Source organism: Meles meles, chromosome 20 (genome assembly GCF_922984935.1).
Source record: "Meles meles chromosome 20, mMelMel3.1 paternal haplotype, whole genome shotgun sequence".
Classification (NCBI taxonomy): domain Eukaryota; kingdom Metazoa; phylum Chordata; class Mammalia; order Carnivora; family Mustelidae; genus Meles; species Meles meles.
The window spans coordinates 13,516,850-13,540,013 of record NC_060085.1 but is presented as its reverse complement, the minus strand read 5'-3'; the positions used below and the strand labels follow the sequence as shown (position 1 = coordinate 13,540,013).

Below are 23,164 nucleotides of genomic sequence, written 5' to 3'. Positions count from 1 at the left end.
GGGCGGGAGCTGCGGCCTGAAGCTTTACCTGCATCTTGGTCTGGGATGGGGATGGAAGGAGCTTGGAGACGTCGCTCGTGGACAAGGAAATGCGTCTCTCCCTGCAAGATCACAGAAACGTGGCTTTTATTTACAAGCGCGAGTTAGGAGATGTTTTTGTTTGTCCTGACTGGGCTGGGAGGGGCTCGGGCATCTGGTGGGGGACAGCAGGGTGCGGCTCCATGCTCCGAGGGGCACGGGGCAGACCACCCCAGAGAACAAGCCGGCCACAGGGGTCCGCGTGCTGGGCCGAGAAAGCCCGGCCTAGCAGAAGGCCTGCGTCTTCTTCCAACTCTTCTTTCCTCTGGCCAGGCAGGAGGGTTGGGGACTCGGGGTCACCGGCACGTAGCTAACTAAGGGTAAGGCAGAGCGGGTCAAGAGCTTCTTCGATTCCTGGGTGATCACCGCTACCAAGGACACGGCGACCCAGGCAGACCAGGGAGTGGGGGGATGTCGTCTCGAGAGAACCAGGGTATTTCTGTGTGAACACAGCTTGTTTTGGGGCACGGGTAGGGGTCAGGGAGAGCACTCAGGGTCCCAGCTGGCCCCAGGCTCTGTGGTTCCCGGCAGATGACAACCCTTTACGTTTCCCTGCCCCTTCCTCCTCCTTCCTTGGGCCTCCCACCCAACTGCTGTTGGCTCTCGGGCAGGCACAGAGATGCTCACATGTTTTTGGGACACATGGTACTGCCCGGGTCCTGCTGCCAGGCCTCTGTGCGTGCCCCCACCCTGCCCGCCCAACCCAGCCTGGCACCCACAGTGTTCAGACACAGGAGGGCCCGGGGCTTACTCTGTGGGCGTGAGGGCAGCCCCCATGGCCCGGTGCCGCTCGCTGAGGTCAAGGGACTGGCTCAGCATGGCGCTTGGACAGGTGGGCGGCAGCTTCCTGCCCCGCCAGAGCTCCACGGCATTGGCCAGCCGCTCAGAGTCGGGGTCCCGGTACCGCTGGATCTGGGTGGAGCCTCCAGGGCTCTCAGACCTGTCCTGTGCCCTCAGGTCGCCCCCAGGCTTCCTCTTGTCCTTGGGTGTCTCAGGGGTGGTACTGGGGGCGGGCATGCTGACGCTACTGTCCAGGGCTAGGCTGGTTGGCCGTGCTACGGGGCCAGGCGCCGGGTGCTCGCCCTCCAGCATCTTCGGGGTTTCTCCGGAGAGCTCGCTGGTCGGCGCAGCCTGCGGTGGCTCCTCAGGCTGCTTCTTAGAAGCAGTCTCTGTCTCTGTCGCCAAGTCTGAAGGTGTTTCATCTTCTCTGTTCTCCTTCCTGTCTTCTGGGAGGCTCTCCTCTTGCTCCAGTACAGTCCTTCCAGAAGGTTCTCTGAGGGCAAGCTCTTCCTTACAGGACTGTATGTGTTTGTTTTGGAGCTTCACGTGTTCCAGCCCCCTCTGCCGCCGTGATTCACGCTTTTCTCGGCTGCTGGGCACTTTCTCGTGACTGTCAGCTGTATTTTTCTGGGGTGGGAGAGCCTTCTCCGGGCTGGGGACCTCCATCTCTGGTTGGGAGCTCTCTGCCAGGGGCTCCTCGCTTGGCCACGCTTCGGGTTCCGATACTGAATGCTCCCTGTCCTCAGATGGTTCTGGGTCCTGCCTGGGCACCTGCTCCGGCTGGGCTGCCTGGTCGGGCCCGCCCTCTGCTGTTTCTGCCCTCAAGGCTTGCTGGGCTGCCCTGTCCTCTCCAGCCCTCTGCTTTTCTGCCACCATCTGGCTGAAGCTGGTGTGAGAAGAGCAAAGGGAGCGGGTTCAGGAACAAACGTGCACACCACCTCCCGAAACCACCCAGGGCTTCAGGGACCCCTGTGCTACCCACAGGCTGGCGGCCAGGCTCTGTCCCTGCCGCATGGGGTAACCATGGCCCTCAAGAGATGCTTCTGGAAAGGCAGAAATGACTCAGCTAGGAAAGGGAGGTCCAGGACGTGGCCCCCCCAGGGTCTCCCTGTTGTGAGAGGGATCTGTTAAGAAACCCTCTCAGGGGGGTGCCTGGGTGGCTCAGTGGGTTAAAGCCTCTGCTTTCGGCTCAGGTCATGATCCCAGGATTCTGGGATCGAGCCCCGCATCAGGCTCTCTGCTCTGCGGAGAGCCTGCTTCCTCCTCTCTCTCTGACTGTCTCCCTGCCTACTTGTGATTTCTGTCTGTCAGATAAATAAATAAAATCTTAAAAAAAAAAAAAAAAAAAAGAAAAAAAAAGAAACCCTTTCAGGTGAGCAGGCTGTCTGGGGCTCGGGGGTGGGGTGGGATGGGGGGGTAGGGGGAGGGCCGGGAGGCGGGGCCTTGCTCTGTTCACCTCTTGCGCTGTAGGTGACCCCGGCAGAGGCTCTGGAGGCGGATGATGCTCTGTCTATGGCGCCGGTAGGCCACCCGTTCCCGGTAGCCCCTCCATGCGGCCTGGAGGTATATGGTGGCCTGTGTCCTCTCCAGGGTCCGGCGGACGCGGTAGGAGCGCCAGCAGGCCTGGGGGTGCGGCAAGCGATCAGGGACGGGCCGGTGTGACTGCCCTTATCCCTGGCCCCCACAAGGCCCCTGCGGTACCTGGATGGTGACGGCCGCCTGTCTCATCTGCAGGAAGTGCCGGCGTTCCAGAACCCCCCGGAACCAGCTCTGCAGGAGCAGGATCTTCCGCACGACCTCCCGGTGCAGCGTCTCCTGCAGGGCCTGGCGCTCTGTCTCCTTCAGGAAAACCTGGTGGGTGTGGGAATGGGGGTGGTGGGGGGAGGTCAGCACAGTCCCTGGAATCCCCAGGCCCCGCAAGTGTGTGAGACCAAGCTTGGGTGCCAGCGGACCTGACCGAGGGGAGTTTTTTCACCTGTCAAGAGAACTCCCCTAACATGAAGCGAACCATCATCGATATGAGCACATCAGCGGCCTTTGGTCTGTCCACAACACTGAGCAAACGTCACTACCGTCAGGCTCTGGGACATTTCCATCACCCCAAAGAGAGGTCCCCACCTCCGGGAGCTGTCACTCCCCTGCTCTCTGTGCCCCAGCCCCTGGTAACCGTGATCTGCCTGTCCTGGGCGTCTTGGGTACACGGGTTCGCACACTAGGCGGGCTTTTGTGTTTGGCTTCTCTCCCTCATTGTTCTCAAGGTTCATCTGTGTCCTCGAGTGGAGCAAGACCACACAGTATTTCATCATATGAATGGCCCACAATTTGGGGATCCATTCATCAGCCAATGGACCGTGTGGGCCATTTCTACCTTCTGGCTATTGGGACGAGTGCTGCTACGGATGTGCACGACACGCGTGTATAAGCATCTGTTTAAACACTCGTTTTCAGTTCTTTTGGGTCCACGCCCAGGAATGGAATTGCTCGGTCACGTGGTAACTCGAGGATGAGCTGGTTGGAGAACGGCGAAGGGACTTTGCACAACAGGTGAAGCCCTAATGGGGGTTGCCCTTAGCCCTTGTTGGACAAGGACGGCGGCGGGCACCCCAACAGTTAAGAAGCAACCAGCACGTACCTGGAGTTGGTAGACGGTGTCTGAGAGGAACACCAGGGAAGGAAGCCTTTTGCCTGACCCTGAACACTAGCAACTGGCTCCCGGACACCCTGCAGGAATCCCGGGCCATGCGCGAGGGACTGGGAGACGGGAGTGAAGCCCGAGCCCTTCCCCTTAGACGCACCCCTTCACCTTCTAGGAAAAAAGAATGTGCTGGGCCGCAAGAAAGACACCTCCTCAGCAAAGCCCCTGTCTCTCAGTATGTGGCCTGGGACCTCAGGCCACGGGAGGACCCTGTGTGTGGCGGGAGGTGGGATACGGGTTTGCAGCCCCCCCAAGGGGTGGGAGCCCTGACCTTGGTCTTCCCGATCTGGTAGTTCCTCTTGTCCACATCCATCTTCTCCAGCAGGGCGGAGATGACCTCCCTGCAGGGCGGGGCGTTCTTGGGCAGCAGCACTTGGAACTGTTCTGTGAAATCCTGTGTGAGTTTGGCCAAAAGAGATTATCTGTTGAGGGTTTCTGCCAGCGGCAAGGTTTCGGCGCTCCTGCGAGCCCCTGGTCGAGCCAAGTTTCCAACGCCAGAATGGTACTGACAAAGCCAGAATCTCAGACCCTCTGAGACAGCTTAAAGCTTCAGAAAGACCACAACACACACAGACCACGACACACACAGTCGTTCAGTCACCTGGTGAGTGGCTCTTAAGGGCCTGCCGGTGCTGGCACTGGTCAGGGGTGGCCAGGAAACAGGGCTGCCTTGGGGGGGGGGGGTCTTCTGGCCTATGACTCATTAGAGAGCTGAACCCGAGCTGAGATACACAGCTTTTAAGCAAACAGGTCAAATGTTTAAGAACAAAGCATTAGCAAAATACATTGGTGCTTCTCCCATTTCTGGGCTTTGGCTTTCCCTATTTATATGGGGTCAGAGAGATGCTATTTCCAGTCCGTGGATGAGAAAAAGGGAGGCATGCCATGATGAAGCCATGTCCCCGAGGCCATACGGGTACAGCTGAATTGGGGACCAGGTGCCACCACCTCTGGGTTCAGGCCCGGGGCTGACTCCAGGGCTCACACTGGGGACACCAGCTCATGGCATGAGCCAGGGATTCTGAGCCCAGGCCTGCTTCCCACTGGCGATGTGTGGCGATGTCCAGAGACATCCAGGGCTCTCCCGATGTGGGAGGGCTGGGTGCTCCTGGCATCGAGTGGGTGGAGACCAGGGATTGCTCAATGTCCCATCATGCCCAAGGTGTCCCCCCAAGAAAGAATGACCAGGCGGCCCCAGGGTCAATGGGGCTAAAGTCAGGAAACTGCCCTAGCAGCCGCCAGTTTGATCTTGCCTAATTTGAGGTTACTAATGATCCTTTGTGTTTCTAACAACCCCGGGGAGACAGGACCTCTTGCTGCTGGTTGGAGGAATAGAAGAGACGGGTATAAAAGCATCCATCACAGGAGACGCTCAACAGAGCGCAGACTTGTGCAGGGATCTGCTCGTGCAACTCCCTCTTCCCAGCTTGGCTTGACACCTCGGTATCCTTCCAGGCTGGGCCTGTGCCCAGCCACCTGTTCTGAGGACATCTGCCCGCCCCCGCCAATGACAGAGAATAATCTGGTATAAATGCCGATAGTGCTGGGGTGGAGAAGCGCCTGGTGTCCAGCGACCCCCCGCCACGTCACGACAGCCATGCGCGTGTCGCCCACCTGGAACGTGTACTTGGCGCTGTAGCCTGACCTCCGGATCCGCACCGTCTCCAGCATGCCCGTGTAGCGCAGCTGCTGGAGCACCAGCTCGTCGTCGAAACACAGCTCTTTCTGAAATGGGGTATGAGTGGTCAGGGATGGAGAGCTATGGGACTAGTCCCTGGTGTCGGGAAGACCCGTGCCATTTTGTTACTGCTTACTTTAGGGTGATGTTCTACATATAGTTTTGGTGTTTTTTTTTTTTTAAAGATTTTATTTATCTGACGGACGGAGATCACAAGCAGGCAGAGAGGCAGGCAGAGAGAGAGAGAGGAGGGGAAGCAGACTCCCTGCTCAGCAGAGAGCCAGACTCTTGATCCCAGGACCCCCAAATCATGACCTGAGCCGAAGGCAGAGGCTTTAAGCCACTGAGCCACCCAGGCGCCCCAACAAAGAGTTAGTTCTTGAGGCTCCAATCAAAACCGGGACTGAGCTCATACTCTGCACCAGGCCCGGGGGTGGGGGGTGTAAATACTAGGGCCACTAGGGCCAAAAGCCAAGAGGAAGTAAGGTCTGGAGGTAGGAGCCAGGCACGTATGTGAATGGGGCAGACGCTGCCAGGGCCCCCTGGAAGGGGTCCAAGAGGTAAGGGGACCCTGGGCTGGGTCCTGAGGAAGGAATGGGCAGGGAACAGCCAGATGAAGGCCCGGAGGAGGAGTCTGGGTCCTTGCCCAGGAGGATAGAAGCCACAGAACCTGTTAGGGGGAAGCTGGGTTCTGGATGTCAACAGAGCAACCCAGGAGCAGGGGAAAGCCAGGGAAATGGAAAGAGTAGAGGCAAAGGGGATAGGCCCAGATCCTGAATGGCCCCCCCCAAAGTCCTCAACAGGACAGAATGGTCAGTGGACCCATGGGGCGAAGGAAACCAGGCAGCAAGGGCTGAGCCAGCACTGGGGCCCCCAGTGCTGCTCCATGAATTTTTCTAGAAACTTTCAGATCAGATGAACAGCAGTTCCACGCTTCCGCCGGATGACCTCAGCCCCTCCCTTCTGGTGCGTTTTCTGCACTGGCCGATTTGGGGATGTCCTGAAGGCATGTGTGACCTGTCCCTCTTAGGGCTCCTCCATGTTCCAGATGATGTTCCTGCTCCTGGCGGGCCACCTAGCTGCCCTCACTGCTTCCTGAGAAGGCCCCTCCACCTCAAGCTGGCCATTTAAGGCTCCTGGAACCTGTGTGAACGCTTCGTTCCTTGAGACCTTTCCGGACCCTCCAAGAGGCCACAGCAACACAGGAGCACGCACTGCTGAGCCGCCAGACCTTGGCCTTCACCTCCCTAAGACATGGGAGCTACTCACCTTTTCAGCATTAGAGCGGATGCAGCGGATAAAGAAAGGCTCAGCCTTCCCCAGTGCCTCCAGGAGCTTGTTAAGGGACGTCTGGGGAAAGAAGGAGAAGTCTTCAGCTGGGACCCAGAGGCACGCCGCTCAGCGGGAGGGGACCCAGGTCACTTGCTGGCATAAGTACAGACACAGGACATGGGAGGCTGTAGCTGGACATTCTGACTGAAGGCTGCACTACTTCTGGGAGCCCGAGAGCTGGAGGGTCCCCAGAGTTGACAGATATCGTTTTCCCATGGTCTCCCAGCTCTTTGTCTCAGTGGGAAATTAGGAGGGGTGGGTGGGGCCAGATGAACTCCTTGTGGGGATGTAAAATGCCGAGGTCAGCCTCAGAAAGAAGCATGGCTGCCATGACTTTGGTCTTTGGCCTGCTCTTTATTTACAAAAAGGATTTGCAGGAGTTCCCAGGTAAGGGGATTAACCAAAAAGGTGGGCACTACAGACTCAGACTGAGGAAAAGGGGAAAGGAACAAAAAAGGTGATGGTAAGTAAGGGTCAGCAGCCACCCTTGGGCCGCCTTAAAAAAAATGCCTCTGAGCTTCCTGGCAGCCAGGGAAAAAAGGGAAACTGACCTAACAACACAGTTCAGCGGTCACCTTAATGGGCTAACCTGTTATTTTAACTCAGTGGTTCACAACAGGGGTGATTCTGCCCCATCCGCCAGAGCACGTGGCAATGCCTGGAGACATTTTTGGGTGTCACAACTGCAGGACGCTACTGTATGTCCCATAACGCACAGGACGGCCCCCACCACAGAGAACGATCCGGCCCTAGATGTCAAACAGCGCCAAGGGCAGGAAGTCCGAGAACCATTTGTAGGGTCTGTTGTGGCCAGGTCGCGAGAGCATCAGGCTGAGTTTGGCACCCCTCCATCGCCTCTGCGGGCTGCCTACCTGGAACTGGGCGCTGATGCTGGGCGGCTTCTTTTTCTTGTGTAGGTGCAGCAGGGACTTGGTGGTGCGATCGTGAAGGGTCATGCTGATGATGAGCTTCAGGGACTTGGAGTCCAGCAGGTTCTATGACAGACACATGGGGTCTGGCCTGCCCTCCTTGGGGGCCCAAGGGGCACCGGGAGGCGTCGTAGAGGCCCGGGAGCCAGGACTGTGCTCCTGGGGGCGGCAGCCCTTAGGATCAGTCTCGGGACCGTGCTGCTGGAGGGCAGGGGTTGGTGGGCTTGGCAGGAGGCCCGGGCGGCCCTGGGGCTGAGCCTGTGCTGTGTCTCACACAGGGCACCTGCTCCGGGAGGACTGATTATGGCCTCTTTTGCGGCACGAGTGGTCGGAAGCCAAGAGCTCCAGAGTGTCACCTTCCTCCTGGAGATGACTTCTCCGGGGTGCCGAGTGCCCAGCACTTCAGCATGAGCTTCCCTGGCGGGTCCCCCAACGTGTGCCAACCCTTAGAATCAGTTCACAAGAGGAACTAGCACCATCCCGTCTGTTGGCCAGACTGGAGGATTTTCTCCCTTCAGTACATTTCATAATCCGTCTGCACGCTGTACGTGGAGACTCGACAGAGGCTGGGAGCCCATTACCCGAGGCCAGCTGCAGGGGTCTCGGCTACTGGCCATGTGCGGATGCCCGCTTCCTGGTGGGACTTCCCTCATCCTGTTCTGCCCTCCGGAGGTGGCTGGTAGCTAAACACCCCCCAAGCACAGCGAGGACAGAAGGGTCCCATTGCCTCTGAGTGGGGAAAGCTCTTTGGTGCTGATCACAGCCCTAGGCTCCCGTGCAATCAGGCCGAGCCCACCTCCTTGCTCAGTCTTCCCCCGTCCCAGCCTGCATCCCCAACTCTTCTCAGGTTCCTCCTGGGAGCTCCCATCAACATGCTTGTGCAAATATCCCCGACACACGCCCTGCTTCGGGGAAACCCCAAGATTGCTCCAAATAATTTCAGTCGCAGAAATTATTTTTGGAAGGGGGCAGGGGGCAACGGCAGGAAGAGGAAGGAACTGAAAAGCTGGAGATGTTAAAAGTGCCTCCCTCCCCCCAACCGGCCCTCTTATTTTTCCAGAAAGCAAGTTGAGCCAGGCGCTCTCAGGCAAAGCGAGGTGGCCTCAGGCAGTGTCGCGCGTGTTTACCTTTGGAATGAGCTGCTTTTGTTTGATACCTTTACTTTTCCTGTCAAAATATTAAAAATGGTTTTGTGAACAGAAGGAACACGGTGTCTGGATCTGGGTTAGTTCAGCAAGCAGCGCCTCGCGGGTTAGACGGAGCGAGAGCAGACAAAGCAGAAAGTTGGGGCACACAAGTGCAACGAAGCCGCCGCGCCTCCTCTCTGAGGCCCCAATGGGCCCACTAGGTGCACATGGGGCGCTTCCGCGACTGCGCGTGAGCTTCACTGGGCCAGCAGCCGCGCCTCCCCCCAGGTGGCAGGAACCTCTTGCTCAGGGCAGCTGGTCATCGGCGGGGCAGAATGTGCGTCTATGCGGGGCCAGCCATGGGGGGAGCTGACAGGTGTCAAAAAATGACAGTGGACTGTCCCTCGTGGAGCTTGGATGGACTGAGCATTCCAGCGTCCAGCAGGTGTCCTGACTCTATTCTCTACGCGTTGGGAAATGCCAAATAGGCCCGCAGAGCCGCTTCAGGACCCCCCGGTAGTTCGTGGGGGAAACGTGCCCTGCAAAGAACTGAAATGGGGCTCGGGCAGGAGTACATTTTGGACTCACACCGGTGCAAAAGAAAAGACAAAGCCGATCTTTGGGGCAAGGGAGCACTGTATGGCCCTCATTCTCAGACACTATGGAATCTTGTAGACAAAGAGAAAATTTTTTAAGCTTGCGGCTTGGGAGCGCCTGGGTGGCTCAATCGGTTAAGCGTCTGCCTTTGGCTCAGGTCATGGTCCCAGGGTTCAGGGACTGACCCCTGCACTGGGCTCCCTGCTGAGCAGGGAGCCTGCTTCTCCCTCTCCCTCCTGCTCCCCCTGCTTGTGCTCTCTGTCAAATAAATAAATAAAAATCTTAAAAACAAAACAAACTTGCAGCTTGGCTCATTTTTAAAGCCAAATGAGGAGGGGCGCCTGGGTGGCTTGGTTGGTTAAGTGACCAACCCTTGGTTTTGGCTCAGGTCATGATCTCATGGGTTGTGAAAAGCAGGCTCCGTGTTGGGCTCTGCACTCAGCGGGGTGTCTGCGTGGATTCTCTCGCTCGACCTCTCCCATGTCTTCTCTTGAAATAAAACCTTAAACAAAACAGCGAGGAAATGGTGCCCCGCGGATGAGCAAGATGCTTGGCTGGGAGGCTCTATGCGTGTAACGTTGCATCTCAACCCACGTGAGGCAGAATAAGGCCCAATAAAAATGAATTTGACGACCAGTTGTCTTGTGGGCACAAGCCCTGAGGGGCTCCAGGTGCCCCGTCGGCGGAGGCTGTACCTGCCTGGTGCTGTGCCAGTCGTCACCCTCGCTTTGCAGACAGAGGCCGAAAGCTCAGAGCACTTAGGCCACATGGCGAGTGAGCAAGGGAGCGAGCGAGCAAGAGACCGGGTCCAAACCCGCTGTGCAGCTTCTGGGCCCTCCCTGCCACATTCGAACTGCCGGGGATGTGTGTGAACTTGGACGCCCTCTCTCCGACAGCTTTTCTCTAAGCTCGCAGTGACCAGGGGTCAGGGAAAGCAAGCCCTGCTCTGCACGTTTCGGGGCAGAAAAAAGATGCTCTGTGGGAGCAGCGTTCCTGCGAAGCTGTGCCGGGTACTGGGGAGCCGGCCGGGATCTGGGCACAGGGCAGAAGCCGGGGCAGGAGTGTTACGAGGGCCATTTAGCACAGGCTGGCGTAAGAATGGAACCACGAAGACCGCGCGTTCGCAGTGGCCAGTTCAGCAGGACAGGAAGCCCGCAGGCCGGGGTCCTGGAAGCGAGGGGAAGGCGGTCGTTGCACTTGTTGCGGGGGCGGGGGGGTGGTGGAGGGTGGCAGGGAGGCGCCGCAGCCTTGGGGGGACTCACAGGATGAAGGTGCGGGGTTTCTGGAGCCGACTGAGGGACTGGAGAAGCCTACGGGGGTCCTCACCCTGCCAGGGCAATCCTTTGATGGTCTGGATGATTTGGTCATGCAAATCGCTGAGGGTGGGGTGGGGGCGGGGTGCAGTGACAGGGAGAAGACCGAGTTAGAGCAGCAGGCCCGCCACCTTGGGGTCCCCAGCACGGTCGGGACCATCCCCAGGCCACTGGAGCCCAAACATGCAGCTGGGGAGTCTGCATGCTGCTGTCTCTCCCACCGGCACCGAGAAGGGGGTTCAGACAAGAGCGGCTGGCCACCCCACGGAGGCTCCCCCTGGGAGGGCCAGGCCTGCTTCAGGCAGAATGGGTTTTGCAACACCGCATCTCAGATCACTGAAAAAAGCCTCCTCTAGAACAGCCTTCTAGAATGTGTAACAAGCACCACGGGCTACTGAATAGAGGAGACCAGAGGGGGCCTGTGGGACATTGCTCATCCGTTTTTCTGGTTGGTTCTAGGACCACATATCGACCTCCTTATTGGCTTCCAGAAAGGCCTCAGGAGGAATGGACGGGAACTCACACTGTGGCCCTCCACCAGGGGTGATGGTACCCTCCACGTGATGTCTGGAGACATCTGTGGTTGTCAGTGACTGGGTGCGGGGGTGCCACTGGCATCTGGAGGGTTGAGGCTGGGATGCTGCTCAGCCCCTACAGGGCCAGGGACGGTCCCACCACAGAGGAGGACGTGGCCCAGAGCCGAGGGTAGGAAACTCTAGTGGCAGGAGCGCTTTGCCCCAAAGAATTCAATCTCCTTCACCTCCCTTTGTTTGATCACTGCAGGTTCAGGGCTGAGCATACGTCCTAGGCCCAAACTCTGGCACCAGTGTGTGAGAACGAGAGTGTATCAGAGATGAAAATCAGATGCTCTGGAAGGGACTATTCACGAAGGACATCTAGATGACAAATGTCTGGAAACGAGGCAGCAGTGACTATAAGGTGAGTCGGGAGGTTCCGGTTTGTTTTTTTTTCCCCCAAAATCCCTCATTCCACTTGTTTCAAGTACATGTTTAAGCTCTGGGCAGTTGGCCTGGAAAGACCCCGATCGGCAGCCCCTCATCTGTGTTCCATGCACCATGCCCAAGGGCCTGGACAGTGGCACTTACCTCTGCTCCCTCGCCCTCCAGGGAGGCACAGAGCAAAGACAACAGAGGGGTCACATTTTACCTCCAAACCCTGAGCGGTCAGCGCAGCGGCCAGAGCTCTGGACAAGGCCTATGGCTTCAACCCACACCCCCTGACTCAGCCAGATCTGGCTAGAGTGTCCCCAGCAGGCCCCGGTGTCCCCTGGGCTGCGGATTCCCACTCCTGGCCCTGGACGCCACGCTGAGCGCCTGGGGACAGTGGCTCCTCTTGGTGTGCGTCCCTGGTCTTGGGATCGAAGGCCCTTGCTTCTACTTACTTCTTGCTTTCATAGAAAGCAATGATGTCCTCAAAAACGTTAATATCGAACTCCTCAGAGCCGTCAAATGAGAAATCTAGCATTGAGCAGCTGAAAGGGAGAATCTGTATGAACTAAATGTGCTCCTGGAGTGGGACCTGCAGCTCAGGGCCAGGCCCTGGGGAGACTGGCATCCCTTAGGTGAATGTGGGTCAGGGGCCACATTCAGTCTCTGGGGGTGGGGGTGTGGGGAACACACAATCAAATAAAGAGATGCCTTCTTTTTCTCTTGTCCCCCTTTGGTTGAAAAAACAGATTGAAAAACGCACCTTTTAAAAGCAGGAAAACGATACACGGTGCTTTCAGCCAAGTCACTCACGGTCACTTACCTGGGTGCTAACTCTACCTCCGTACATACATGTTTATGAACCTCCTGAAGAACTTTGTACTATGAAGGGCTCAAAAATAAAATGACCTTTTCAAGTTTAAATACTAACTTACTCCTTGGGAATCTGGAGTACTGAGAAAGCAGCTAGGAACTTGGCAGCCACCGGGCCTTTGCATGTGCCTCCCTGACGGCTAGCAAACCCTGCCCGCCTTGCCTGGCTCAGCTGGTCCCTTTTTAATACAGCCTGCCTGGCTCTCTCAAGATATCAGAAGTGTCCCTCGTCTGGCTTTGTCATTGCCTTGGAGGTCTGTCCAGCGTGGCCTGACCCCACCTTCCTGGGAGCGTATGCTGCTCACTGTTACACTTAGTGCAAACTGGGGTAAGTGGAAGGCCCTCGGTCATTGCTAGGTGGCCACAGAATACCCTCATGATCTTGCATGCAATAAGGCATGTTGTGTTTCTGACAGCAAATGAAGGAACTCGGCCTATCTGCGTCTGGGCCTCCCCGGCCAGGCTAAGGGAGGAAGTTCTCTTAAATCAAGCCTGTTGCTCACTGCAGCCAGCTGCGGCTCCCTGGCCCCACCCGCCAATGGCCATGGCCCGCCATGAAAAGAATCCTTTGTAAAGTGAGCCGTCCAACATCTCCCCAAGCAGACGCTGCATCGAGGCCTGCCTCTGTGTGTGCAGAAAAGTGGTAGCCAGACGCCATTTGTTTCTGGGTCCTCTGGATTCAAGTGCTGCTGGGTTCCTTATTCAGGTCAACCCCAACCTGGGCCGAGGGTGTGGAGTTTCCCGCATTGTTCTAAACAATACCGCCGTGTACTAGCTTCAGTTCGGACAAACCAAAGTCTCGCTCACCGGTAGAGTTTTTCCGACGGGGTGCTCGTTCCTCTCTGCAGCTCTCCCAGGGGACCGCGGCTGCCTGGGCTGCCCATACCTGCTGTGGACACAGAACAGATGGAGTTGGAGGCGGGGGCTGCCTGGGGCCTGGAAGGCCTTTGTCCTGGCGGAAGAGGCTTCTATCCTGACTTAAACGTATTTAAAAAAAAAAAAAAGAAAGACAAAACAGCCTGACACTCAAATTTGGGCAGAGCTGGGAACCGTGAAGGGTTTGATTCCTCTCCCCACCCCCCAAGGCAGCGCTATTTATTCCTACTTCTCATAAAGGCTTTATCCTCCTGGTTCTGCTTTTAATCAAGGCCCTTTGTGAAATGGAGCCCTGTGGCTGGTATCTAGCGCCGAGTTCCCTGCGGGAGTCACGCAGCCACCCTAGGCCTCAGGATGCCCTTATGGAAGGACAGGAACGTGCCTTCCTGCCTTGTGAGGAAGAGGACGGTGAATTCTATACCCTGGTACAGAAACTCTTGTTTGGGATGAACCAAGTTCTGGAGCAAGACAGGTGGTAGTCACACGACACGGAGAATGGCCACAGAGCTGGACCCTTTAACATGGACTGAGAAGCCCCCATACCTGCAGCCTTCTCGTCCCTCTCGGCCCGCAGGCGCCCGGCCTCCCGCAGCACGGCCATGGCCCGGATGGCGGCCCGGAGCACCGCCCAGCGGAACACGGCCACAGGGTCCATGCCGATGAGCTCCCGCACATAAGAGCTGTCGCTGCCCCGCAGGAGGGCCACGATGTCGGGCCGCATGTAGTCCATGTTCTTTTCCCGGAAGTCCTGGTGGGGGATGGAGGTCGGTGGTCACTCTGCAGTGACCGCCAAGGTCCTGGGAGCCAGCCCGGGAAGGGCTGCTGGTGGGGTGGGACGCTTCTCAACAACAGAGGGCAGGTCTTGTCCCTGGGGCGTCCGACAGCAAGAGCCAGGGACTTAGGGCTGGGTTCGAGGCCCCCCGAAACCTTGCCCCGCCCCATTAATAGAGGGGATGGACCAGGCAGATGCCAGAGGTAAACAGCTTCCGGGGCATCCGCCCTGTCCCCTCCTGCCCTTGACTGACGATGGCAACGGACAGACACGCACCTTGATCTGGTATTTCACTTTCCCGGCGAAGTGCTGGATGATGAACGCTGGCTCCATGACAGGGGTGCCCAGGAAGTACCTGTTGTCTTCGTGCTGCTGTTTGAACTTGGCCAGCAGGGTCTGGCTCGTGGCATGGGGAAAGCTGGGGAGAGGATGTGGAACTTTGAGCTGCAGGAACAGCGGCAACCGCTTGCTCTGCGTAAGCGTGCAGGCCCTCGGTGGGGGAGGCCTGGGCTTTCATGGTCAAGGCGGACATTTGGCGCTGGCAAGACAGGGACATGGGCCCACTAGGGGCAGTTTCTGGGAACAATCCCAGGAAGGGGGAACTTCTGGTCTCAGATCTGTGTGTACCTGGACGCTGTGTCATGAAGCAGGTCTTGCCCTTGCTCCCGTTACAGGGAGAGGCTGGGGGAGGGGGCGGCGAGGGCAGAATAAGGGACCCGTTGTACCTGGCTATTTCTGCCTCCCAGGAAGGAAATGGCTGTAGTTGGCTTTGGCACACCCCGCCTCTGCCCAGCCTCATCGCAAACATGGGCTAAGCAGTGTGCCTGGGATGCCCAAGGCCAGGCTCCACAGCTTACCGAGGAGATGGTGGCGGGGAGAATCTTAGCTAGGAAGCACACTGTGTTTCCAGGGCTGGAGAATGGGTGTGGAGTGAGGAACCTGCTCACTCAGTCGTTGGGATAAATGCTATTTTAATGTACTATTTTAGAAAATCCAGATCAATGCAAAAAAAAAAAAAAAAAGAAAAAGAAAATCCACGATAAATAAAAACAGCAAGATTTTAAACAGAGATAGATCCAACCCTGCTTGGCCTGGCCCTTCCTCACAGTCCCCCTCTGGATCCAGCTCTGGGTTTCCTGGGAGTGATGGTTCAGCCCTTCCCAGCATCCTGCCTCTTCTCTTATCTGAACATTCTCTACCTGGATCCCGGCTATGAAGGGATGTGTCTGTCCCCTGTCCCAAGTGGGGCCTGGGTCTTAGGCAGGAGAGGAGCCCGACTCAACCCAGCCCCATAGGGACTGCCGAAGCAGACAAGGGGCCGATAAAAAGTTGTCGACAGAAAGCTGTGTCTGCATCTTGACCCCGGGAACCTGGGAAAGTGACCTGATTCAGAAATGGGGTCTTTCCGAATGTCATTAGTTACGATGAGGTCATGGGGGAGGCATTCACCCACTGGACTGGAATCTTTGGGAGAGACAGAGACAGACAGAAGAGAGTGATGTAACCACAGAGGCAGAGACCGGGTGACACAGCCACAAGCCGTGGAATGCCGGCAGGGTGGGGGCGTGCCCAGGAGCTGGAAGAGGCGAAGAAGGACCACCCCCTAGAGCCTCTGGAGGGGGTGCAGCCCGCCCATGCCTTGATTTCAGCCCAGTGATACTGACTTTGCACGTCTGGCCTCCAAGACCATGAGAGAACGCACCTATCATTTGAAGCTGCCTTTGCTCAGCGGTCATTGACGGGGCCGCAGAAAACAAATTCAGGGAGTGAATTTCAGTGACCGCGCCTGGATGACCAGCGTGGGGCACCTCATCCATACCTCTCCCAGGCTTCACAGTGTCCTCTGGGCGAGGGGTGCCAGGCACAACGGTCAGTCCGGCACCTGGGGCCCCGATCCGCTGCCCTTTGCAAGGATGCGCCAACCCAGGGCCCAGTTTCCAGACTCAGGCCCTGTGTGCCCCTTTCTTAACGACTCCCTGGAGTGCGTGTTTCAGAGTTGAGTCACTGCACGTGTGAATATTTCCATGAAAAATGTTACGTGCGTGAGGTCAGGATTTGTGGCCAAATGAGTGTGACTAACTCAGAGGTTCTTGGGGATGGTGCAGATTCAGGGTGAGGCCCCAAGGGCTGGGGCACCAGGTTTGCGGGGATGGGGGGGGGGGGGCGTGGGCACTGGGCCGTGGACACTCACTTGCTCTCTTCGTCCAGCAGATAGAAGAGCCCGGTGGGCTTCTTGCTGATGAGATGGATGCAGCCGACGTTATCAGTGTAGTCAATGTTGTGCCACGAGATCCCTTCGCTCTGGTACTCCTCCTGCGGGGTTTGGGGGTTTAGCAGATAACCTCACTACCCTCTGGCTATGGTAACGCTTACACAGCATGCATTGTATATGAATATATTTACGTATGCACGTACATATTCATATGTACGTGTATGAATAACAGAACACATATTGCTATATCAATGGAAATATAATCATAGTTATATAGAATTACTGATAACAAGAAAAAATTATTAATAACAACAAAACAACATCAAACATACAAGATGCTTAAAATCACACTTAACATGTCCCAGGGGCCAGCAACTTTTCTCTGTAAAGGGCCAGATGGTAAATACATTAAGCTTTCTGAGCTAGGTGGTGTCTTGTCAAGATTCGGCTGCGGCAGCTTGAAGGAGGCCACCGTTGAGATATAGACAAGTGGGTGTGGCCACTTTATGTAAATAAAGGTTTATTTAAAAAAACAGGTTGTGGGGCCAGCCTGGACCTGTGAGCAGCCATTTGCCATCCCCTCTCTGGAACCTCAGTGTCCAATAATGCGAGTGATATGAGGCCATGTAGTGCGAGTGACCTACGTGACTTGGAATTTTCTAATAATCACAGTTAAAAGGTAAAAAGAAACAGGTGAAATTAACTTTAATAATATACTTAGTTTCACCCAATATATCCAAACCATGATTATGTCAACATGTGATCAATGTAAAAATGATCAGTGAGGCATTTCATATTTTTTCTTTTGCACGATGTGTTGGTCATCAGCCACGTTTCACTACTGCCGCACAACTCAAGGCAGACCAGCCACATTTCAAGGGCTCAACAGCCAGAAGGAAAGTTTTTTTTTTTTTTTAATGCCAGAAGGAAAGTTTTATAGTAAAATCAGCTAAATTATTTATAACCCCATCATTTTTTCTTTTTCCCCCTGTCCAGATCGCCAATGTGAAGGATGACATCTGGGTAAAGGCGGGTGACTGTAGTAATGAGAAGACATGGCAGACAGATTACCCAAAGTGTTGACCAAAGCAAATCCTTACATGGCCTCTCTAGTTCTCTCCCATTGGATGGATTTTCACATCTGAGCAGAAAGAAGGTATAAAACTGACCCATGGACAAAAATGCCCCCAATGTCTGCCTCATCTAAGGGTGGGCCGGGTTTTCCCAGACTTTTTCTTCTGTAGAGAAAGATTCCAGGGCTGGTTCACCAGCAAACCGAGCCCCGAGGGAATTCCCAGTTCCGGCTCATTCCGTCCCCCCTTGGGCTGCCTCGGCAACAAGATGGCATTTCCTGACCTGTTCTAGTTTGAAAATGTGCTGGTTGAAATAATACTGAAGCTGCTCGTTGGCATAGTTGATGCAGAACTGTTCGAAACTGTTCCTCTCGAAGTCTTCAAATCCGAATATGTCGAGGACCCCGATGGACAAGCACTGGGAAGACAGAGAACAGTCATTACAAGTGGGTCCTTCCAAACAGGTGGATGTGACCTGTTTGGTTATGCGGGCTCTGCGCTTGGCTGAGAGCTCTGTTGTTGCTGCCTTGGAATCTGTAATATGCGAACAAGGGGCGCCGTGCGTTCACGTGCACCGGGTCCTGAGAACTGCACCCCATCCTGTTCCCTGGGCCTGCCCCTCGGAGAAACTGGCCTGTCACCTGATGCCAAGCCACGCCACCTTGGCTCCTGACATCCTAGGCCATCTGCCGAGGGTGTGTGACACCCGAGGGCCTGGCCGTCCCCAGCTCTGCTTGGTGGAGCAGGCAGGGGCACGGGCTCTCACCGAGACGGATTCTTCCATGTCCTTCTTGTTGAGGAGGGCGTGGTTGATCCGCAGCACGATCCAGTCAAACAGAGCGCTGTACAGGGACTTGGCCATGGAGTCGCGGGCGGTGATAGCCTGCGGGCACATGGCGGGGAGTGTCACACCTTGACGTGGGCCCCGTGCTGCACCACCCAGAGGTCTGCACTCATGGGGAGATCGAGGCTGTGACTCTGAAGAACGCCCCAATCCCTGGACACGCCCCCTCTCGCTCTGCACGTTATCCCTGCACAGTGGAGCAGGAACTACAAAGCCCGGACCCGGCAGCCTAAGGTTCAGCAAAGCCTCTCTCCCGAGCCAACCCACTGCCCCGAGCAAGCTGGGGAACTGCTGAGGACGGAACACAGGCTCAGGGAGGACACCGGGCCGGCCCGTTGGGGAGAACCAGCCCTGAGGTCGACCCGGGTGGAAAGCCAGGTCCCCTGTAGTTCTGGGAGCATCGTGGAGATGCTGTCGTATGTATTTAAAGCAGTAATGGTTTTTAAATTAGGGGGAAAGAAAAAGGCTTACCGAGGTGTAATTTATACACAAGAAAGTGTTTCTCTTTATGTACTCAGATCTGACTTGTGACAGATGTGCTTGGCTGCAATTAAGATCTAGAACACATGTTCCGGTTTTGCCTTTCCTGGGAGGTTGTGGAAACGGGGCCCTGAGGGATACAGGGCCCCACACCTGGTATCTGTCCCTCGGCGTCGTTCCCCTCAGGGGCAGCCACGCTGCTGGGGGTTCAGGTGGTCTTGTAACAACTTTTACAGAATGTTTCAGGGGACCTTTGCCTGTGGAGGCTCAGAACATCCCCGATGCCGGTGGGAGATGCCCAAGCAGCTTCTACCACCAGCTAAAAGTCCCTGCCGTGGCTCGGGGTTTTCCTGAGGCCAGCCAGGCTGCGAGGCCCACTGCTCTTCAGATGTAAAAATGCAAGAAAAACCCATCACAAGGAAAACATCCTGGCTGGGGCAAAGGCGGGAGAGAAGCGCCCCATCAAGATTCAGGGATGCATTTAGTGGTTGTAAAGGTCATGCACTAGCCTCAGGGTGGGGGGGGGGGGTGCAGCAGGTGGTCAACCAACTTTAAAGGCCAGGAGGTCAGTATGTTCAGCTGGGAGGGCCACATGGTCCCTGTAGCGACCACTTGGTTCAGCCAGTACAGAAGCAAAGCAGCATGTTTTTAAAAAAAAAAAAAAAAAAAAAGAAAGAAAAAGGGGTGTGGCTATGCCAATACCAATAAAACTTTATTTACAAAAGCAGGCAGCGGGGCTGGATTTGGGCTGTGGGCGGCAAGTGGCCATCCCCAGCTAGTGAGAACCAGCATGGAAACACCGAGCAGAACATGGGTGGTCTGAGTTCTGGCCCCAGGGCTAAATTGTGCTGCAGAAGCTGCTCTGAGCCGAGCGTGAGCTCTTGCGAGAAGCAGAACCACTGCTACGGCTCTTTAGAGACACGGAAAAGGCTCTCCAGGCCTGCTGTTCCCAGAGCCCCCAACCCAACTCGTGGTTTGTGGCCTGGCCTCCTGAGAGAGCCCAGGACAGGGCTCACCTCGCTGAGACTGTAGGGAAGGATGAGTTTGTCATTGGCTGTCACCGTTTTTCTTTTGGTTAGGACCTCCACCAAGATTTCTCGCTTCACCTGCAAGATCAAGGAGGGAGAGAAGGCTCGTTGGGCGAGTCCTCACGTCCCTTACTTCACGCCGGAAGCCCGAGGAAGGTGGGAGGAGGCCCTCTAGCAGCCGCCCTGGAAAGGGGGCCCCAAGCCCACCCCGTCACGTGAGCTATGCTCGGTGTGCTTCCGACTGATTGTGCTCACAGCTTGGTCGATGGCCCTGCGAGCATGGTCACACAGGCCTGGGGGGGTGGGTCCCTGTGGGCCCATGTGCTGCCTGGCAACCGGCATTCACAGATGTCGCTGTTGGAGTGGGTGTTCCTGGCTTGTTCCCTCCTGACCGCCAAGCTCCCACCACAAGCTGGAGGCAGTGAGAGCAGGGGCAGGGAAAGCTGCCCCCATCTCCTGGCAGGCCTGCTCACTCATCCCCATGAACACAAAAGAGGAGGAATCCTGCATGCAGACACGAGCCACAGGTGGGAGGCATGCTTAGAAAACAGAAAGACAAGGGCATGACTTCTCTGGTCTGGCACCACGGACGCTTGGGGCCAGGTCGTTCCTGGCTGCAGGGAAGCTGTGCTGGGCATTAAATGGTGTGAAGCAGCATCCCTAGCCTCACCCCCTAGAGGACAGCAGCTCCTCTGAGTTGTGACAACCCCCCAGGGCCTCAGACACTGCCCAGTGCCCCCTGGGGGTTGACAAGGGCCGGTAGACAAGGGGATGGCAGGTCCAATGAGCACATGACCTCGATCATCCAAGTCTGGGTTCAAAGGGCCTTTCCCATGAGGGGCGGAGCGGGGAGACAGTCGTCCTTCAGAAAGGAGGAAGGGATGGGATGCCCTTGAGGGCATTACGCTAAGTGAAAGAGGTCACGCAGAGTAAAACAAACACCGTATGCTCTCACTGGTACGGGGAATCTAAAAAAAAAAAAAACAACAAAAAACCCTCCCAAAACCCCCCAAAGTAAACCAATCTGACAGATACAGAAAGCAGATTGGCGGCTGCCACAGGCAGGGGCAGGGGTGGGCGAACTGGGTAATAAAGAGGGTCAGAAGGAACAGACTTCTAGTTGTAAAAGAAAAAGGTCCCGGAAACGTAATGCTCAGCGTGGGGACTTCAGTTCAGGATAATACGTGGCATAATTGCAAGTCGCTAAGAGAAGATCATCCAAGTGCTCTTTGCTAGAAAAAACTGATTCTGGAACCAAGTGTGGTGACAGATGTTAACAGGACTCACTGTGGTCATCGTTTTGCAATACAGACAAACACCCGATCGTTCTGCCGTATCGCTGAAACTAACATAAGGCTGTATGACGATTATACCTCAATTTAAAAAAAAAGAGAGAGAAAAAGAGAACCAAGGAAGAGGTGTTGCACAGATTGTGGGGAGGAAGCAGGCAGAGACGCCCCGGTTTATAGATGCGCGGCCCATGCAGGAAGGAAGTTCTGGGTGCTCGCTGGCCACTGTGGCCGAGGGCAGGGGGCTGTACCTTCAGGAGCTGGGACAGCGTGTCCAGCACCTCAGGGGGCCCGACCTCCAGACCTTCGTCTCGGCCCGTGGCTCTCTTCTTGTACGTGACGTTGCCCAGGTACAGGATGGCTGAGAGGACGGAAAAAATCCTGGGAGAGCAAAAGGATCCTAGGTTGGGGGTGGTTTCCAGAGTCATAAGACGACAGACGCTTCCAGCCACTTGGGCTGAATTCATACAACCAACCAAGACCAGTCAGACATCTGAAGTTTGAAAAAGGTCCAATCTCACTTCAGGGGACCTTTGTGGAATGTGACTTTGTAGAGAGATGGCTCTCCTGGGTGTTCTGTGGGGTTTTTTGGGGGGGTGGGTATGGGGGTGCTTAAAATTTTTCTTACGGAAGCCTAACATGCATGAAAAAAATGCAAAAAACCCTACCCCATCATGCATAAAAAACAGGCAAAAAAAAAAAAAAAGCCAAAAATTCTTACATGTAGGGTTTGATAAGCTGTCAGAAAACATACACCTCCCTAGAAGGAGCGGAACCCACTCACCTAACGCAAAGGAAGAGCTACCCTCACATCCTAACGCTGTCCGTGAACTTGGTGTCAGTGAAATCCTATGGCCTTGTATCAGGCCTGTCCCCCTGGAAGGTTGTGATTTGGGGGTGCTCTGCCATTCCTGAGGGTTGTTCTGGCTTGGTCACACTCAGTGCTGCAACCCAGCATTTCTTAGCCTCAGCCCTGCGGACTCGTGGGGCTGGATCGTTCTTTGCTGTGGAGGGCTGTCCTGTCCACTACGGGACGCTGAGCCGCATCCCTGGCCTGCCCAGCAGGTGCCAGCAGCTGCGTCCCTCTCGGCTTTCCCCTATGCAGTGTGATCACCAGAAACGTGTCCAGACAGAGTCAGACAGAGTAAAACAGCCAGCTGTCCTGTGGGGGGCAGAAGTGACTCCCACTGAGCGCCACTGCCCTGTGTGGAGTCCAGGGAGCGGCACTCGAGGGCCCATTACTGGACAGCCTCGGAGCTAAGAATGTTCTTCAGTTTTTTTTGGGGGGGGGGGGGTGTGGCTTAAAAAAAAAAATAAACACAGAGGAGAACAACAGTGACCGTCTGGCCCCCAGAACTGAAAATTGGACTCCGTGGCCCTTTGCAGAAAGTCTGGCCAGCCTGGCACGATACACAGCTGTCTGTTTAGCTATTTAATTACCGCCGGTGAGCATTTGTGTCTCTGTGTCTGTGTGTGTTGGGAGGGGGTGGGTTCCTAACTTTTTGGTGGTTAATAACAGGGCTGCCACGTGCATTTCTTCAAGTCCGCACGTGCACGCCTGGCATCAGGCAGACGCAGCTCTTGCAGAAACCGCGAACGATTTTCTGAAGGGGCTGGCCCGATCTGTGGCCTCTGAGAAGTGCCCAGGCATTCCCACTGGGCAATGCCGAATGGCAGGCAGGTGTGGCGAGAATCTGTGTGGCTTTCAAAAATTTTTTTCAAAATTTTAACTGTGGCTAAGATATACATCATGTAAAATTCACCATCGTAACTGTTTTTATGTGTGAAGTCTGTCTACACTGTTGGGCAAAAGCCCCGTGGTTTGACATCTCCCAGTGACTAACGACTAATGTCCCTTTTCGTGAGCTCATGGTCATCGGGCTGCCCTCCTTTAGTGTCTTAGCTCCTGCCAGGGTATCCGTCAGCTCTCAGAGAGGGGCCTTAAATTAGAGTCTAAGACGTGTGTGTGTGTGTGTGTGTGTGTGTGTGTGTGTGTGTGTGTGCGTGCGCGAGTGTGGTGTGGTGGGGAGGCGGTCCGCGCACGAGAAGGTGGGATGGCTGGCCCGCCCACTTACTGCTTCTTGGTGGCAGGGAGGAAGCCCACCATCTCCATGGCCTGCTTGAGTCTCTCAAAGTCATGCTTCAGGTCTTCTCCATCTTCGATCTTCAAGTTATGCTGAAAAACAAAGTCGGTGGCACTCTGGGTACTTCTGGGCCAACAAGGGTGGCGTGCAAGAGTGA

The 23,164-nt window shown here is 55.8% G+C and overlaps 1 protein-coding gene across 9 annotated transcripts in view; it reads right to left on the bottom strand.

Moving 5' to 3' along the window:
- MYO9B (myosin IXB) overlaps window positions 1–23,164 on the bottom strand; it is an 84,171-nt gene that overhangs the window by 11,602 nt on the left and 49,405 nt on the right. For 4 of the 9 annotated variants that reach the window (XM_045989818.1, XM_045989825.1, XM_045989820.1 and 1 more), the window contains exons 6-24: window positions 22,999–23,099; window positions 21,175–21,304; window positions 19,623–19,712; window positions 18,049–18,165; window positions 17,566–17,700; window positions 16,189–16,310; window positions 14,274–14,415; window positions 13,769–13,973; window positions 13,157–13,238; window positions 10,479–10,592; window positions 8,620–8,659; window positions 7,436–7,558; window positions 6,501–6,581; window positions 5,168–5,278; window positions 3,825–3,947; window positions 2,560–2,709; window positions 2,315–2,481; window positions 830–1,744; window positions 29–101 (exon numbers count right to left, since the gene is read on the bottom strand). In XM_045989818.1, the coding sequence (XP_045845774.1) occupies window positions 29–101; window positions 830–1,744; window positions 2,315–2,481; window positions 2,560–2,709; window positions 3,825–3,947; window positions 5,168–5,278; window positions 6,501–6,581; window positions 7,436–7,558; window positions 8,620–8,659; window positions 10,479–10,592; window positions 13,157–13,238; window positions 13,769–13,973; window positions 14,274–14,415; window positions 16,189–16,310; window positions 17,566–17,700; window positions 18,049–18,165; window positions 19,623–19,712; window positions 21,175–21,304; window positions 22,999–23,099 (3,021 nt within the window). Of the gene's footprint in view, window positions 1–28; window positions 102–829; window positions 1,745–2,314; window positions 2,482–2,559; window positions 2,710–3,824; window positions 3,948–5,167; window positions 5,279–6,500; window positions 6,582–7,435; window positions 7,559–8,619; window positions 8,660–10,478; window positions 10,593–11,931; window positions 12,022–13,156; window positions 13,239–13,768; window positions 13,974–14,273; window positions 14,416–16,188; window positions 16,311–17,565; window positions 17,701–18,048; window positions 18,166–19,622; window positions 19,713–21,174; window positions 21,305–22,998; window positions 23,100–23,164 lie in introns of all 9 variants that reach the window. The other 5 variants (XM_045989821.1, XM_045989822.1, XM_045989819.1 and 2 more) reach the window with 5 other exon arrangements.